General features: G+C 40.8%; 2 protein-coding genes across 4 annotated transcripts; one reads left to right on the top strand and one right to left on the bottom strand.

The window, feature by feature from the left end:
• The first annotated feature begins 221 nt into the window (after positions 1 to 221).
• Positions 222 to 8,443, top strand: rnf215 (ring finger protein 215). Of its 3 annotated transcripts, XR_003832786.1 has the most exons (11): positions 222 to 614; positions 1,193 to 1,345; positions 1,437 to 1,508; positions 1,834 to 1,919; positions 2,474 to 2,528; positions 2,645 to 2,749; positions 3,724 to 3,840; positions 4,055 to 4,198; positions 4,396 to 4,498; positions 6,288 to 6,548; positions 7,227 to 8,443. XR_003832786.1 is itself a non-coding variant. In XM_029439553.1 (10 exons), the coding sequence occupies exons 1-10, from the start codon at positions 378 to 380 to the stop codon at positions 6,308 to 6,310; spliced, it is 1,095 nt and encodes a 364-aa protein (XP_029295413.1). In that variant the 5' UTR covers positions 222 to 377; the 3' UTR covers positions 6,311 to 8,443. The 3 variants fall into 3 exon arrangements, 2 of the variants coding, with proteins under 2 accessions (XP_029295413.1, XP_029295412.1); XM_029439553.1 differs by having other exon boundaries at positions 6,288 to 8,443; XM_029439552.1 differs by lacking the exons at positions 6,288 to 6,548; positions 7,227 to 8,443 and having other exon boundaries at positions 4,396 to 5,282.
• Positions 7,903 to 17,773, bottom strand: ascc2 (activating signal cointegrator 1 complex subunit 2). The gene is made up of 19 exons (XM_029439551.1): positions 17,640 to 17,773; positions 16,258 to 16,363; positions 15,971 to 16,129; positions 15,660 to 15,833; positions 15,343 to 15,472; positions 15,138 to 15,205; positions 14,506 to 14,619; positions 13,640 to 13,752; positions 13,481 to 13,555; positions 13,272 to 13,376; positions 13,114 to 13,182; positions 12,886 to 12,960; positions 12,113 to 12,338; positions 11,230 to 11,426; positions 10,719 to 10,838; positions 10,279 to 10,488; positions 9,659 to 9,743; positions 9,275 to 9,366; positions 7,903 to 9,031 (listed from the first exon to the last, which is right to left on the bottom strand). Exons 2-19 carry the CDS (start codon positions 16,339 to 16,341, stop codon positions 8,857 to 8,859), a joined length of 2,271 nt encoding a protein of 756 aa, XP_029295411.1. The 5' UTR covers positions 16,342 to 16,363; positions 17,640 to 17,773; the 3' UTR covers positions 7,903 to 8,856.
• Positions 17,774 to 18,072: the final 299 nt, after the last annotated feature.

Below are 18,072 nucleotides of genomic sequence, written 5' to 3'. Positions count from 1 at the left end.
AAATTCATCGGTCCAAAAACTGTAACTGTAAATTAACGGGAGAACCGATAATTTTACACTAAAGTTGTTTTTATTTATCGGAGTGCGGTATATAGTTGGATAAAACAACTGTACTGTTTTTTTTATTTTTTATTATTGGATTTAATTTCTTGTAATGTGTCTCTACCGGTTTGTATACAAGATGGTAATCCTCCAGCTTCTTCCGGTCAGAGTCGGAAGCTGCCTTCGGTTGTTTACATTCTTCGAGTGGTCAAGCTAGCTAATTGGCGAACAAAAATGATGGCAGCTTTTCCAAAATGACGGGTGACAGTTGATCAGGTTTATATATTTATAACTGTTTTCATTAGTATTTTCTTTTTGTTGTCGTTGTTCGGGCCATGGCTTTAGCTCGGTGCTGGTGCTGTCTCTGGATAATATTACCGCTCGTCCTGCTGCGGTGGCCGGGGATGCTGGTCGCGGCGGAGCAGGTTGCTCTGGTGGAGGTTTTCCTGGAGCAGCGGCCCGGTGTCAGCGCTTTGCTCCAGGGGGAGGTGGTGGAGACCGGCAGGGAGAGCAGCAGGGGCTCCGAGCAGCGGGACGAGGACCCAGAAGAGTTGGAGGGAGAGCTGGTCCTGGTGAGTCGGTCAGAGGGGAGTCATTTATTGTCAAAATTGTTGTTCTGGACCGTTACATTTGGGTGGTAACCGTGATGTGTGTGATACTACAAGAGAGCACCAGGGCTGCAACTTATCATTTAGCCTAAACATTACAAACATTTTATCAAAATATGATATTATTGACAGTATTGACATCTGGGCAGTCAGTGGGGTCTTGGCTTGAGAACCAGATGGTCTCTGGTTCAAGTCCTGAATCGGACCAAGTGTGAACTGATACTTTAAGAACTACCAGTTCACCTCCCGGAACTGCCGAGGTTTTCTTGAGCAAGGCACCGGTCCCCGGTCCCCCACACTGCTCCCCGGGTGCTGATAATATTATAGCTGCCCACTGCTCCTAATACTAGGATGGCTTAAATGCATAGTCTAAATTTCACTGTGTGTGCTGTGTACATGTGTGTGACCATTAAAAGAGGATTAAAAATCCTTCATTTCAATTTCCATTTTATATTCTTCACACTTGATTTTACCCATATTTAAAATACATAAACATATTCATGTCGAACATGTCAGAAAAGAAAACTGTTTTCTATCCTCAGGTTCAGAATGAGGAGACACAGGTGGGCGGAGTAAAAGGCGAGGAAGACACCAGAGAGCAGGAGCCGTGGATCGGGTTGGTACCTGTGGAGATAGACGACAACAAAGCCTCCACCGGAAACCAGGAGTCCTTCGCTGATGCTATGGTCAATAGAGTAAGAAGTTGTACTCTTAATATGTTGTGCATTTTGTTCACATTGGTACGGATTTATACGTCAAACTTAACATGCACCGTCTCCGTTAAAGATGAAGCGTGCGTTGGTCCTCGGAGCGTCTGCGCTCATCATTTTGGCTCTCAACCAAAACACAGTCAGTGAGGTAAATCTCCACAAACTCAATCACCAGCTGTTTTCTCTTTTCTTTCCTCCATCGTGTTCTAAAACCTTGTCATTGACATACTGTACTTTGGGGGCTCTTGCAGTTGTTATTCTCTGTGTGTTTTTAGCAATCTGCTTTGAAAGTTGAACATCAGAACAAACCCAGTTGAAGGCGCTGATCAAGAAGAGATTATGGATTATATTGATTTTGGCTATAAACTATTTTTGGGGAAAATTATAGAAACCTTCCTGAAAATTGAAGTTTAAAAGACACTTTGCCCAGGTCATGTTTTATTAACCTACAAACCTGCCTCTTGCTGTTGTAGATGGATCTGTCTCAGGTTCTGTCCAAGCCCATCATTGTGATCCAGACATCGGAAAATGTCACCAAGCTGATCGGGGCTCTGCTCAGGTACAGAACCCCCATATTGTTTATTTATTACATGTACTGCTAACATAGAAACAGATACTTCCACCTTCACCTTTCCCTTATAACACTGAAAAAAGCAATCGGAGAAGTTAATATCACGCGTCACATGCTTCCTCAGTTGAGGATTATTGTTTGCTTATTCTTCGATGTGATATTTCCTGCTTGAACAGTATTGAACATTGTCAAACGATAAACAGTTAAATGAAAGCCAAAATCAGAGTAATCATAACTTCACTCAATATATTATTATTCATTAATCCATTAATCTAATAAGTATACACCTTATTCTGGTTGTTTTTCTTCCGTCTTTTGATTCTGCACATTGGCAACAAAGGTCACAGACTGAACTTGGTGTAAGGGTGACGGCAACGCCACCAAATTCCTGCAATTTAGAACAATTATTTTGTGTCACTAAGATGCATCGTGTAGTCCAGCACACAGGCTACATGAGACATGAATTATCAAAGAAAGAAAACATGTAAACTCGTGTGATGCACACTCTTTATTTGCACTAAATGACAGTTCTGTCTCTACAGGGGTCTTCAAGCGACAGCAAAAATCACATACAAGACGATCCTGCAGGACAACCTGGTGAGCTCCTCAATCTATCAGCTGACTGTGTTTCTCAGTTGTTAGCACCCTCCAGTGGTGAGTGAACAGATGACAGGCTGAGCTGACTGAGCGCATGCTGCTCTGTGTTCGGGCAGGGAGCCACGCTCACGCTGTGGTCCAGCTGCGGTCGATCGAGAGGAGGTCGCTACGGAGAGTGGCAGGGGGTCATCTGCACGGGGGAGACGAACTCTCAGGTCCAGGTGGGGGAGCCGACCGAACATAGCCTCGTTAACGTGTTTTCTTAAAGCTGCTGTAGGATTTAGGGACTTATTTTTACACAATCAAAGTGTGTTTAAGGATCTTTGGGAGTACTAGTGCATTTGGAAAGAAAGTTGTGTATAGCCTTTAGTGACTCCAGAAGATGCTGAATCAAGTCTGATACATTTAGAGCTGTACCAAATGTCTTTTTATTTTACATTCAAAGCTTCCATTGATGTCTTTTGTCATATTTTATGGCGTCATCACCCTTTAAAAAAAATTCCAATTCCTCAATTTGAATAAAGCAATTTATCAGATTAAATTAGTTTGGGTAGTCATTTGTATTTATTTGTGAAGTGGCAATAGGTAACGTTCTGCTTTACACACAGATGGGTAAATTGGAGATTATAAAATAGTGTTATGGATGGCTGGATGGATATCCTGGAAATGCACAGTAACAATAGAAAAGTGATATATAGCTTTAGAATACAATACACAACAAAGAATACATTGGAATACACTATAAATATGAGCAGTCTCAGCTCTGGAGTTATTAGAACTGTTAGGACCTACGAAAAAAAATAGAGCTCATAGTTCAAGAGTTAGAATTTGAATGTCAACGTTATATATTAAGCTCTGGACTGTTCGGTACAGCCCGAGGATACATTTGCCTCAAGACATTTTGTTCTGCAGACTAATTCCCATTTTCTCTATATTCATACAAAACATTCATTATTTTATTATTGTACTATCAGTGTTTATTTAGAAAAAAGTTTGAGAGAATCATATAACCAAAATACTCCGCAGTGCATTATATTAACTGTATCATTAGTCTGGTGCATAATCAGCAGCTCATTTGCATTTTTCTCCTCTTCTCTGTTGCCTGAGACCTTTTGTGAGTGTTGAGCTACAGACCGATAAACAAATGAACGGTAAGGGAGCCGGATGATAAAGTACTGCTGCTCTGTATCTGCAGAAGTACCTGCAGCAGCTGTGGGACACGGTCCTCCTGGTGGCTCTGATCCTCAGCACCGGCGTCATCGTTCAGGCTCGCTGGCAGTACCAGGACCATCAGCTGAACGACAACCTGGAGGTAAACCGACTTTACATTTTTGCTAAAGCCTGAATATTTGAAACAACTCTGCATAAACAGTCTCCCGCTTGTGCAGCAGCACTACTATAGTAACTTCTAATAAATATGCAAAGTAAATGTTGCACACGTCGAACCAGAACATATTTCCTGTAAGGAGAACTTGTCCTGTCCTCATTTAGATAATGGTGATGTTCTGCTGTGTCGTGTTCTTCAGCTCTTTCCTAAACAGGACATCCTGAAGAGAATGTCGTCCCTGAAGACCAAAACGTATCGTCAGCCCAAACCGTGGTGCGACTCGTCCCAGACGGTGGAGACGGACAACTGTGCGGTTTGTCTCGAGCCGTTCAACAACAACCAGGTCAGACAACACTCCCACATACACTGATCTAGACTCGTCTCTGTGGTCGAAAATTCAGGAAGGCAAGTGGAGCAGTGGTAATATGATGTAAAGAATATTCTTACTCTATATCCTGCCACTTGTTTGGTTTCTCTGACACAGACTATGTGCAGGACAGGGATATAAACTGCTGGTTTGTCTTACGTCTTGTGTCTCAGTGTCTACGGGTGCTGCCTTGTCTTCACGAGTACCACAGAGATTGTGTCGACCCCTGGCTGCTGCTGCAGCACACCTGTCCTCTGTGCAAACGCAGCATCCTCGGTGAGTTCGGTTACACAACACTATCTGTTGACGTTTGACTGCTGCAGGTTTTTAAAGAGTAAATGAACAGAAGTGCAATTTCACCAACAGCAGCCATTCCATGCGACTAATACAAACGGCTGTGGCTGTTTAAAGTGCCCATACCACTAGTTAATCACATGTACAGGGCCTATAGAAAGTCATCATACCCTGTGGAAATCTTTACCTTTTGTCACATTACACCCTGGAAACTAAAATAAATTAAATCTAACTTTCTTGAGCTGCATGTACACATTATAACCCTCGTCAATGCAAAAAATAATGTCAAAGTAATTCTGGACACTTAATTAATTAGTGAAATACCTGGTTTGGTTAAGTGATCAGCCCCTTAGATTATATCATTATAAACTTGCTCAGGTACAACTAATCAACTTCCAGACACCAGGCTAACTGCCCTGCCCCCCCCTCAGATGAGACTAAGATTTAACTTTTTGGACTGAATTCTAAACCCTATGTTTGGCGAAAACTGAACAGAGCACACCACCCAAAACACACCATACCTACTGTGAAGCATGGTGGTGGCAACATTATGTTGTGGGGATGTGTCTCTTCAGCAGGGACTGGGCACTTGGTCAGGATTGAATGGAAAATGGATGTTGCCAAGTTCACCCACATTGAGGAAAACCTGCGTCCTTCTGCTAAACAGCTGAAGATGGGCAGGTCACATTCACCTTCCAACACGACTACGATCCTAAACATACCGCCAAAGGAACAACGCAGTGGCTTAAGGATAGGAAGGTGAATGTCCTTAAACTTGACTTAAATCTGATAGAACATCGGTGGATGGACTTGAGAGCAGTCCATCGCCACTCACCATGGAATATGACTGACTCGAACAATTCTGCAACAAATAATGTGCAAATATTCTCCAATCTAGGTGAGCAGGGCTAGTAGAGACAGATCCAAATAGATTGATGGCTGTAATTGCAGCAAAAAGTGGCTCTACGAAGTATTACATCAGGGGACTGATGACTTTTCCAACCCTGTTATTCTAGTTTTTCATTTTTTATTAATTTTCAGAACGGTCAACTTTTCTTTCATTAGTTTGATGTTGTAACGCTACATTTGTAAATAAAGCTGGAAAAAGTATTTTCTTTAATGGGTTTTGATTTCGGGCTGTACAGCAAATAAAGTAACCATTTCAAAGGGGTATGATGACTTTCTATAGGCTCTGTACGTGTTTTTATGACCTACTATAATATGTTTTCTTCTGATACTGCTCCGAACACTAGGATGGGTTAAATGCAGTCTAAATGTTCGCTGTGTACATGTAACGATAAAGAGAATTCAAAATCCTCCATTCTGTTTCCATTATAACTTTTCTTATGACATGCAATAGAATGACTTGATGTACTATACTACGAATTTATTATAATATAGTGGCCTACTATTACTTTTGTCTTTAACCAGGTAAGTCTTGTAGATAAAATAGGGTTACTATTATTTTTATCAAATATTTCCATATGTCTGATATTAAAATCCAAAGCTATATCATTTCACCGTCATAGAAGACAAAGAAAACTAAAACATATTTACATTTGAGAAGTTGGATCCAAAAAAGCTTTGGAATATTTTCTAGAATTTGTTGTTGTTGTTGTTGTTGTCTGCCTCTATACTATCAGCGTTCCAATAAAAGGCAAAATACCCTGCGAAAAATAATATTCATTAGTTTTTATCCACTAATATATTAATTGATGTATTGTTTGAGCTCTAAATTGTAATGCCTTTCTTCTTCTCTAAACCTCTCCAGGCAGCATCCGCAGAGACAGTTAACGGTTGCTTTGCCGTCGCCGCAGCAGCAGCAAGCAGCAGTTAGCAGCAGCAGCAGCAAGCAGCAGCTAGCAGCAGCAGCTAGCAGCAGCAGCAAGCAAGCAGCAGCAGCAGCAGCTCTGGGAATCAGGTCTCTTCCTCAGTGACACTCCAGTAGCTGTTGTTTTTCTCCCAACCTCGCCGCTTACTCCTTCCAGCATGGGATTGTGGGCGCAAATATAGACTGACATCTGACCCTCGGGTGGGTGGTAGTGTGAACACAATACTATGAAGTACTGTACTGGTACTGTGTAAACAGTACTTCTTCCTGGGATCATGTTATTGTACAATTGTGTAATTATGTTTGTATGTGTGATCTACAGCAGTAGAGATGTCTCATGAGGGTGTTTGAGCTCAATGCGACTCCTCACACAAACACCTTCTGCTTCATGTTTCTGCAAACAGCAGAGCAAAGAGACATTCGGAAAACATCGATAACCTGAGCGAGCACTCGCGAGTCAGTTGTTTCAGCTAGTGATTCAATGCTTTATGGTTTTAAGCAGGGACGTATTGATTGGATTGTGTAAACGTTCACTTTAGGTCTAAATTATGTCAATAACCAACGTATTAAATGAGTGTAAACGTGATTTTATGTAGTGTCAAAACTCATACTTTGCTATTAAAAGTTAGTTGTTGAGGTTCTGTAGTTGTAACTGTGCTACAGATGGGAGCACATGTAGAAAGAGTGTTTGCACTTGTCCCTAACATGCCTTATTACTTACCTGCAGCAGAGTGAAAGAAACCACAAACACACCTCCTAAATTATACTTAAGTTTTGTATGTAACAGTATGTTACAGTTTTAAAGATGTTGAACAGTAAGTTTGGAAAACATTTTGTAGAGACTGTTCTTTGATTGTATTTATCCGCTTCCTTTTTTAGAAGGTCTGTGTAAAGAAGTCAAACCGTTCTGAACTGTCCCAGCAGAAGGTCACCGCATACATCATGTGAAGAATGTGTCCTGACGTACGGCTGCACAGCTAATAACAATCGCTTGTTTATTATGAGCAGCCTATTAGTGCAGTATAGCATGAAGACTGCAAATGGGGGGGGGGGCTTGAATGCATAGCATTCAAGCGGTACGATTGACCAGGCTATCTTGACATCAACTGCTCTTTTAAAACTTTGGATTAAACAAATAAGATACAATGTGTTTGATAGATTGATCGATACTTTATTGATCCCGAGGGGAAATTTAGGTTTAGTGATGATGGTAGGCAGATGTTACCTTTTGAGAGCCAGGCTGGCTGCTTTCAGTCTTTATGCTAAGCTAACAGGCTGCAGCTTCAAACAGGAGTGGTACAAATCTTCTGACCTGACTTTTGGCAATAAAGCAAACTATTCCTTTGGATATAACTATAACTAAATATAACCGTTTGCATACAGTAAAGGTTTGTATGAAATGGACATTTTCTGTCAAATGTTCCTGCAGTTTACTTACCAAATAACTGATCATTAATTTCAGCCCCAACTGTGCAGCCGTACCCTGAAGCATCTCTAATAAAGTCAAACACACTGTACTGTGAAAGGAAAACGCAGTCACTGATGACTCAAACGCTAAGGATGTCAAAAACATAGTATTATTGTATTTATTTTAGGTTGCAATGTCAACTCCAAAAAGCAATTACATATGCTTTTTTTGTTACAAAATGCTCTGATAGATCTGTTCTCTTCATAGAAAATAGTCTGTGCATCATGTCGGAGGTTTCCTTCCTGCTTCCAAACAACATCATAAGTTATGAGTGGATTTCCTTCGTTATGTTTTTATGAAGGCTGGACAACAGTGGTGTGAACTGGGCATGCACTTGAACGTTACATGCAGGCAGCTTTCACACAAGCTGCTCATACAGGATGAGTAGTAAGAGCAACACTGTCTGCCACTGATGTCCTGACTTCACCAGCTCAGTAATTGTTCTTCCAGCTACAGCAGATACCACAGTCTCTCCAAGACCCTGGATGTTGCTTCTTTTTATTACTATGTTGTCTATTTGATGATGATGATGATGATGTCAAAGAAACTTTAAATCAATCACCCTGGATCTTAATAATAAACTGATTTGTTACATAGCAAAAATAAACGTCTTATTCTTTGTCCTCGGTCTCTGGCTCACACTCAGGACTTTTGGTTTTTAGTGAGCTATAAAAAGAAAATCATTTGGGCCAAAGAGCTGAACGTCCTTTCGGCTCAAACACTAAAAGCTAATGTTCAGAGTCTCAAACATGTCTAGCTGCTTGGCAACATCCGGTCACAAAAGCCCAGTCAAAGAAAGTCGGTAAACTAATGCAACTCCTCACCAACAACTCAAAACCTTTGGCGGCTTTTTCTTCGAGTAACGACGGCGACTTTGGGGCTGAGATGTGATCTTGAGGACAATTAAGGGATCCAAATTTAAACCCAGAAAAAACACACAAGCCCCAGTGTTTCGTTCCCTTTACTGTCTCACACCTCAGCCATCTTCCCTCCCTCCTACCATCAGTCTGTTTCAGTTCGCGCAGCCAGCCGTCACGCAGGTCAGGAGGGGATCATGCCTTTGTTCCTCTTGCGGTCGGCCATGTTGCGGCGGTTGTGGTTTGCCCCGCGGCTCTTGTTGGCCTCCTTCTTGCGTCGGTCCAGGAATGTCTCCGTGTTTTGTCCTTGGCCTTTCGGTTGTCCCACCACGTTACTGGGACGCTGCTCCGGTCGGAAACTGGAAGAGAGGGATGAAGTAATTTGCAATTTCCATTCAGCTTATATCATTAAATATAGAAGAGTCATTATTATTATGCATTTGTCTCAGAGGGCTTTACACTGCTCTAACCTTAAACCCCATATTCATATAAGGAATACCTCTTTACTGAGAGAGGAATACAGAAAGTCATTATACATTATCTTCATGAAGAAACCCAGCTGGACAGACTGAAAGTTTGCAAAGTGAATATTGATTTCTTACCCTTTCCTTTGATGCATGGCAGCTCTTCTAGCGTCAGCCCTCTCTCTCAGCAGAGCCGGGTCCTGCACAAACTGGTCCCTGTTTACGTTGTTCTGAAATCAAATAGACTCAGATGTAAACACAGTTGGAAAGTCTCAAAACAAAGCAAAAACTAGAATTACTGCCTCGTGGCTGTATGCCTCCACCAACCAGCGGAGGCAACGCTGTTAGCAACATATTTTTGTACCGTATGTGGCAAGTGTGTTCATTTTTTACACATGTAATAACTTGTTATAATGGTGCCATCCATTACTTCTGATGACTAAGACGAGCGGGTCTGTGCTGGTGCTCGTTGATCACACAAGATTGAGAAACACACGTTGAAATGTATAAATGGTACGGTACCTGTAGTGTCTCTTCCTCCTCTTCATCCTCCTCTTCCAACTCTGGTTTGTTTTCTTTTCTCAGGATCTGTGGGATGGTGAAAGGCCTGCAGGGAAACAGAAACACAGAGTGAAAATGAAAATAGTACTCTGAATATATTCCATATTTAGAAAGCATCCAGTCACAAGAGGGCAGGAAGCGTTTAGCTGTACGCCGTTATACACGTGCTAATTATCTCTCAGTTCGTTTTTACTGGAAATTAAAAGTCGAACTGTTACATTTATGCTGACATATAAAACTATAACACTTATTGTGTTGCAAGTGTATGTTCTCGAAATGAATAATGACATATTTCAGTATTTTGTCACATCAACAAGATCATCATTATTGCAGAAATATTGTGATATTAATTAGTTGGTACAGTAATACAGAGATGTTTGAAATGTCCTTTTGTCAGTTGAAAATAAATTAAATTAAACATATCCTGCTGTATCGAGCTGGCACCAAACCACCACTCCTAAAGCTGGGAACCATGACGTGTGTACCGTTACACCCCTATGTCAAAATGAAAAAGGTGCTTTTCAAACTCTACTTCACCGTCTCGACTTTATTATGACCACAGAACTAACCCTGCGACGTACCTTCTGCTCAGTAAACTGTCTCCATCCAGGTCATTAGCTCCCACTTGGCCCATGTCGTAGGTGTCGTCGTACTCGTCGTCGTACGCTTCTGGACTTTCACCAGGTTCAATGACGACCTCGTCCACCACCGTCTCGTAAGAGAGATAGCGAGCCTTCTGCTCCGCTATGTGCTGCTTGTCGTTCAGCAACTCTCGAGCGCTCTCACCTTTCCTGCAAGAGTAAGAAAAACACGACAAGATTACAGGCAGTCTCACCCGTTCTGCTCTCTTTAAATACAATGTCATTTTAAAATGTATGTAAAAACTTTTAGAGTTTTTCAGACGTCCTACTGCCTTTATAAAACAGTTTGAACAGGATTTTATAGGCACATGAATCAGGCAAAAGTGGAAGTACATAAAACCAGTCCAGGGCTTTTTAATTTCTCTTTGTGCTCATCTTACCTCCTTCCCTTCCAAATGCGGGACATGTCCACCTGGTCTCGGCGGAAAATGTCAAACTCATCATCATCAAACACGTTGGATCTGACATTCAGAACATCTGGAAGTGGCTCCTCCACTGGCCTGAAGAACAGAGGAAGAACATGGGGCTCAAACACACTTAACAATAATATTCACTCCATTTATACCACAAATCATCTGCAACACATGTTGATGATTTGTATAGTAAAGTCTAATAAAGTATCAACAGCAATTTAGTTTATTGATTAACCGAGTGAATAATTTAACAAGCAGAGATTCACATATATTAGCTTCTAAAATGAGGAGATACTGCTTTCTCTACTTTATATTAATGTAAAATTACAAGTAAAATATATTTTACAAGTTTTGGACTTTTAGGTGGACAAAACGTTGGACTTAGGGAAATTTTTGGAACGCAAGGTAATCTCTTTTTTACATTTCATTTACTTAACAAAATAAACACAAGCATTATACGTAAAGTGTGTGGTGTCACCTGGGCATGTCTCGGTCCAGTTTGTCCAGGTTGGGGGCCAGGCGGTCCTCCAGGATGTTGTTGATGACCAGCTCAGAGTTGTAGTTGTACTCCTGCAGGCAGGCCAGCAGGAAGCCTTCGCCCAAATCAGGCAGCAGGTCCCTGATGCACGACAGCAGAGACTCCAGCTCCGCCTCGCTCACCGCACACACCGCACCCTGACAACAAACAGTACACCGTCAACGTCGGCTTGACTCAGTCCATTTTTTCCGCAAATTAGTAGCTACTTTTAAATCTACACTTTGATTATACAGCTGAAATGTACAGCTATTTATTTCGGCATTGAAACTTTGCTATTACTTGTATTATTTCATCTTGTATTTATGTTTTTGTACACATTATATAAAAACACTTTTTTTATTTGCGTTTGAAAAATTGCACAACATGCAACTTCTGTCTAAAGACTCCCCTTTCCATTTCTAATTTGGTATTTATATTTTTACAGCTTTGCTTAGTTTCATTTAATCTTCCTGAAAAGGTTTTTATTTATTCTACCTTTTTATTGAATCTAAAAAAAGCTTGAAAACATTTAGATTGTTCAATTTAATTTTGTTTTATGCAATTTATGTAAAGTGTGTAGTTGCATGAGGTGATGCAGCCATACAAGTTTTTTTTTTGCCGTTTCCATCTTTTTCTATTAGGATCATCTGTGGAAAAATTATAACGGGGAATTTTTCACTATTTTCTGAAAGAGAATAGTCATTGGTTGAGTCTTAAATTTGACCTAACGTACCGTGATATTATCAGTGAAAATTCCTTCAGCAGGTAAGCAGCGATAATAAATACAGGAAGCTGAGCGGTCATATGCGCTTATTAAATTAGCCGCAATAATTATAAAACTCACATGGTTTCCTTTTCGGGGAACATCCAACATGGCCTCTGCTCCCCTCAGGCTCTCCCCTCCTCCTTCTGGCTCTCGGACCTCATGAAGTTTAAAGCCAGCTGACGAGGTGGCAGCAGCTCCCCCCGCTGCTCCCCGACGCCGACTCTGGATGTGTGGTTTCTGTCGGCCCACACAGTCCCAGGCACTTTCCACCCCCTGGAGCAGGTAGGACGTCCGGGTCTCATCACTGACAGAAGCAGGCTGTTAAGGAAAACAAAACAAATGATACTCCAGACATTCCTGCCTGCTGCTAACTGACAATTCTTCCATCTTGGAAGTTTCTCCACCACAACTGGCTGTTGACCCGATTAGGGCTGCAACTAATGACCATTAATCTGCTGTTTATTTGCTGGATTAGTCTGTTAATTATTTAGTTTATAAAACTTGAAAAGAAAATGCAATATTGTAGAGGCCATATGAGGCAATGAAATGTCTCGTTTGTCCAACCAACAGTCCGAAAGAGAAACATATTAAATGTACTATAATGTAAGAACAAGAGAAGTTTCAAATTCTCTCATTCCAGATACTGAAAGCATCAAATGTTTTCACTTAAAAGCTAATTAAAAGTATTAACTGATTATCAAATGAGTAACTGATTAGTACAAAACTGCAGATGTGTAAATCTACATTTCTGCTGAGCTTTAATCAGATCTTTGGTAGCACTGTATGAAGAATGTTATTAGCCATAAGGATCTGTTCACACAAAGTTATTGCTGTAAAGCTGTAAAGGATACATGACAGGGAGGGCCTGTTGTAGGAGGCTGATGTAGTCTGCGATGGGGAACTGCTCATCATAGTCTGATAAGAACCTGAGGGGACAAAGAAAACAGCAAATCCCTTCATATACTTTGTCATTGTGCTAAAATAGAAAGAGTGAAACAAAACTCCTCTGAGATGTAATGGGGACCAACTAAAGGTGATCAGGTGATCAGGTGACCCCTGATCTTAACCAGTAATTTTACCTTTTCTCAGGTAAAAACGATGAGAAATGTTGAAGGAGCTCCTCTGCACATGTTTGTATGTTTTCTCCCCTGCAAGGCAACAAAATCCATCAGAATTAATGTGTGCATGTTTAATGCTTATTCTGCTGTAATGCATTTTGAGAGTTTGCGCGACTCACCCCTCCAGGATCGGCTGTAGGCAGGTGTGATGCAGCAGCAAGTGAGCCATCTCCACAATCTTACGACAGGAGTGGGACAACCTCTTCCACAAGTCCTGCTGAAGACTAAACATATTTGGGAGATTATTCTCTATAATTCAATCATGTATTCAGCAATTGGGTCTCAATCTTTTGCCCTTTTCAAAGTATTTGATGTAGGAGAAACTCACTCTTTAGATTCAAAGTTTCTCTTCCTCACTGCCTTCTCGAGGTCAGGCACAGCGGTTTCATAAAACGAGGTCAGTCTGCCACAAGAGAAAGAAAAATGGTCATGAGAAGCTTTTGCAAAAGTTTGGCTGCGATACTGACAGTTTACTTCATCTGGCTACCTGCTGAGGAAGCCATGAGAGTGGAAGCTGGAGCAGGCGGCAGGGAAAATGTCCAGGAAGGCATGGATGGTGGTGGTCGAGTCACACAGGTACAGAATAAGATCTACGAGATCCTGGGACAGAAAAGAAAACATGCATCAAAGGCGTGAAGCAGCAGTGTCGGTATCAGCTGTGCGCTTGAGACGTAACCACTTAAAAGATACTAAGTACTTGATAACTTCCTACGTTTGTACTTTTTAAACAGAAAACACACATTTTATATTGTAAGATTTTTTGGAAATGACATGCAATATGGCCAACAGCAAGTAGGTTGTTAGTACACGCACACACAGGTCCTGTAACTTGGTGCCGTTTTGGAGAAAATGTAGGTTATTTAATAGTCAATATTTTATTATGAACATAAAATTTAATATAAACTTTCCATTAAAAAAAAGTAAAAAAACAATGTGTGGATGTTGTTAATTATAGCTATTAGGCAAAGAAAAGAAATCTGCCAAGAAAATTGCATCTCTACTACTAGGGGTTAAAATCTTATTACAGTTAAAACGTTTAGCATGAAACTCAGGCTTTGTGTAGTCTGTCTGTCACTGTTAGAAAACAGTTATTTGAATATCCAAATATAACAATCCCATTTTCATCAACTCCAATTAAATGTTTTATTAGTGTCATTTTTTTGCCAACAGTCCCAAACACATTGCCTTTACTATAATGTAGAACAAAGAAAAATAGAGTGTGCCTGTGCCTGTGCGTGTGCCTGTGCCTGTGCGTGTGCCTGTGCCTGTGCCTGTGCCTGTGCCTGTGCCTGTGCCTGTGCCTGTGCCTGTGCGTGTGCCTGTGCCTGTGCCTGTGCCTGTGCGTGCGCTGACCTGCTGGCTCATGGTCATGGCAGTGGGCTGTTTGTGTGCATTCAGCTTCATCGGCTCCATGGCTGCGGCTCCCTCACAGTGGAGACCGCACTTATCCAGGATGGTGTCGAACACCTGAAGGTGACGTAGAATAAAAAGGAGAGCATGAGAGGAAAGAAATCTATAAAGTCACAGAAACACATTTTATAATTTAAAAAAAAAAAAATCTTCCCTGGGATGCGCATTGAATTTTCTTTTTGGAAAACTTAAATAAACCAAAACATATTTTACCAGTCATACACTTTCCATTAGGGCTGAACAATTAATCTGAGTTTTTATTGAAATCCCAACATGGACTAGTGCAATATCCAAATCAGAGCAATATTTGTTATAAAGCAAAACATCTGTGAAAATACTATTCTGAAATAAGTATTGTAGTATGACAGAGATGTCCCGGCGTACAAATAATAGTGTACAGATTTAAGAAAAAATCTTTGTTTCGTTTAGTTCCTCACGGGGCAACATACCACGGTCATTTTAATATATTTCTTAATGAAAATTCAATCAAATATCATAATAGATATTATTACCTCCAATATCGTGACTCAAATCACAATTGCAATATCAGTTGTACTTTTTAAATATGACCTCACCTGTAAGACGGTGGGCACCGTCTCATCCAGGTCCCTGTAGTAAGACGGCTGGTGGGTAAAGATGTTCTCTGAAAAAGTGAAAAAGCAATAAGAAAGTTTACAAAAAGTAACAACAGTCTTCACTACATATATTCATCTAATGGATAAATGTTTTCATCAAAAAAACACACAATGATTTCAATTGAACCTTAACAGAACAGCTCACCTATCATCTTGAGCAGCAGCTGGCTGTTGCCCTTTCCGAAGAGCACACACAGATCCAGGAATTTGGGAATGTCAAACAGGAAGTTCTCATAGACAATTTCTCCAAACACAGCTGGAGTGAGGAAGTTCTCCTGTGGAAGAGGAGCACACACAGGGCAACACGTTAAACAAGGCTTTGCACTTGGGAGTGGCAGCCAGTGACAATACTATACTAAATGTGCTGTCATAACTGTGCAAATCAAACTATAACTGGTATTTCCAGTGATTAGTAGATCATTGTTCCCTCTCTAGAGTTCATATATGGGGTGCTGCTTCTACCTTGGACTCTTTATGCGTGGCCATCCTGAGAAAGGTCAAGAAGACCGCTCTGTGGACGGAGCGTTGCATGTCGGCCACCGCCGGAGAGGAGGGCATGTTGCCGAGGTCGAGGCCGCGAGGAGCGTGATGCAGGTATGAATCTAGACACCTCTGCAGAGACTCATCAAACACCACCTGGTGAATGACACATAGCAGAGGAGGGAGTGGACATTTAAGAGGAAAAGAGCTGTTGTGACTTAGTGCTTTAAAATGTTTCCAGCTGCCATACACCTTTGTGGCTCAGAGATGTTTACATGTTAACGGTGCCTCACCTGACACCAGAACTTGTCATGGGGCAGTGCAAGCAGCCACTCCAGGTCCTCCGTGATGAATTTGGCATGTTCCAAAAATTCCTCCACCTCAGCGGGAGAACCGTCTTCTGGCGGGGATTTGTAAGGCACAAACAAACGCTCCTCCTTCCTGGCCGGGTGCTGATGTGGAACAGAAAGTACATTCTGATAAAACTGGTCTTTGTGAAAGGAAAGTCAGGTTATTTCTGGAGCACCACAGACTGTTGTTTTTTGTGGATATCTGTATAAAATTAGGTGATATGACTCACCAGTGCAGGCAGTGTGTGCTCTTTTCCCAGCGGGCCCGGCTCAGTCACCTGCTGCTCATCCAGTGGGACTTGGGCACAGGCCATGGCTCCTCCCTCTTTAGTTTTTCTACCAAATCACACAAACACAAAATAACTTCAAACTACATATTGCTTCTGTATACGAGTCATTTCAGTATACTTGTCGGAATTTAAAAAGATAGCCTTTATTATTTTAAAGTTCTAATGTTTAGCTGTTTAATCGTAGAACACATTTATTTTAATTTTTTTAATAGTTAATTTGTTGCTATAGTATGCTATATATCCAAGACTTATACATACTATAATGTGATTTAATAATACAGAACTCTAATCTCTCATAATTTGTGTTTTCTTCAAAAATCTGACAAACAAGTTTCTGTCCTTTATTTTTACTTACCACTTTATTATCTTCAGCTACAAAAATACTTCATGCTGTACAGAAAACTACTGTATAATCTCAATTTAAATGGCAATAAATCTGCACAAAACTACAAACAAGACATGTATCTGATGTAGTGGTGCAGTAAAAATACCAAACTACTTCAACTAAAACTAAAAGGTGAAACACTCACTTCAATCACTTTACCTTTGTTTACATTTATTTACACTACTTGTATTCTTTGTTCGTTATTGCACTATACGTTTGTACCTCGTCTTGTATCTTGTTGTTTGCACCTTATGTTCAGTCGCTTATTCTTTTGTTTTGCACCAGGGAAACATAATTGTGTTCCTCTACATAATGTACTGCACTCTATACACATGGATGACAATAACGTCTCTTATATTAGGCTATCTCTAATCTATTGTTTAATCACCAGCTGTATATCTTTGTACATTTACTGCAATTCAACATCTGCATAGACAATGCAGAGACATCCTTTATATTCCTTTATAATCTCCTGCTGACAGATTAGCAGGTAAGAAGGGTATAAACAGCTGAAGCAAAGGGAGCTCCCGTTCGCTAGCTAGCAGCAGTTGAAAGTGTATAAACTACTAACAGCCACTCCTGTTAGTTAACTAGCTGTTAGCTGGTTAAATCACACTAAGTTATCACTGCTAATGAAAAGTAATGTATCCACCTGTTAACTATTAACGTTACAGCGCCACGTCTATCTGCTAATACCTTGGCAGTGTATTTAACTAGCTAACTTCTGACTGAAAAACAACGTAGTCCGATGACATAATTTGCTAGCTATCCGCTATTCACCAAGTTCAGCCGAACTGACAGCTCGTAAATGAATGGAGGGGCTAACGTTAATGTAACGTGGCTAACCAGCCGGCGACTTTATAATCGGCCTCTTGTGACTCGAATGTATAATAATTGTAGCATTACAGGAAATTAACAGGTTAAGAAATATGCTCACCTGTTTATGTGACTGTCTATAACTCGTTACAGCCATCTCATCTAAAAAGTCGTCGCAGCTTTCAACAGTTTCAGTTTCCAAACGTTTTCTAATCACCAGTGTCTGGCCCGGAAGTGACGAGTTTAGTTTAGCGCTCTGGTGCCCCCTGCTGGGCACCAGAGCGCTAAACTAAACCTCGTCACTTCCGCACCAGTGTGGATCAGCATGACATGAACTGCTACACAAAACTGAAATATATGACTATATCGTATATTAGCTTGTCTGTCATAAAAAAAAGTAGGCAGGGTTGGGTTGAAACAGATTACAAGTAATCAGGATTACGTAATCAGAAAACAAGAAATAAATAACTATAATCAACCCAGATTACATTTGAATTTTTTTTCAATTAGATCAGTCAGATTGTCAATGATTACTTGATTACATTTTTGAGTAT

The sequence above is a fragment of the Cottoperca gobio genome, chromosome 9, assembly GCF_900634415.1.
Source record: "Cottoperca gobio chromosome 9, fCotGob3.1, whole genome shotgun sequence".
NCBI lineage: Eukaryota > Metazoa > Chordata > Actinopteri > Perciformes > Bovichtidae > Cottoperca > Cottoperca gobio.
The sequence above is the reverse complement of the archived record's forward strand: the minus strand, read 5'-3'. Positions and strand labels throughout refer to the sequence as shown.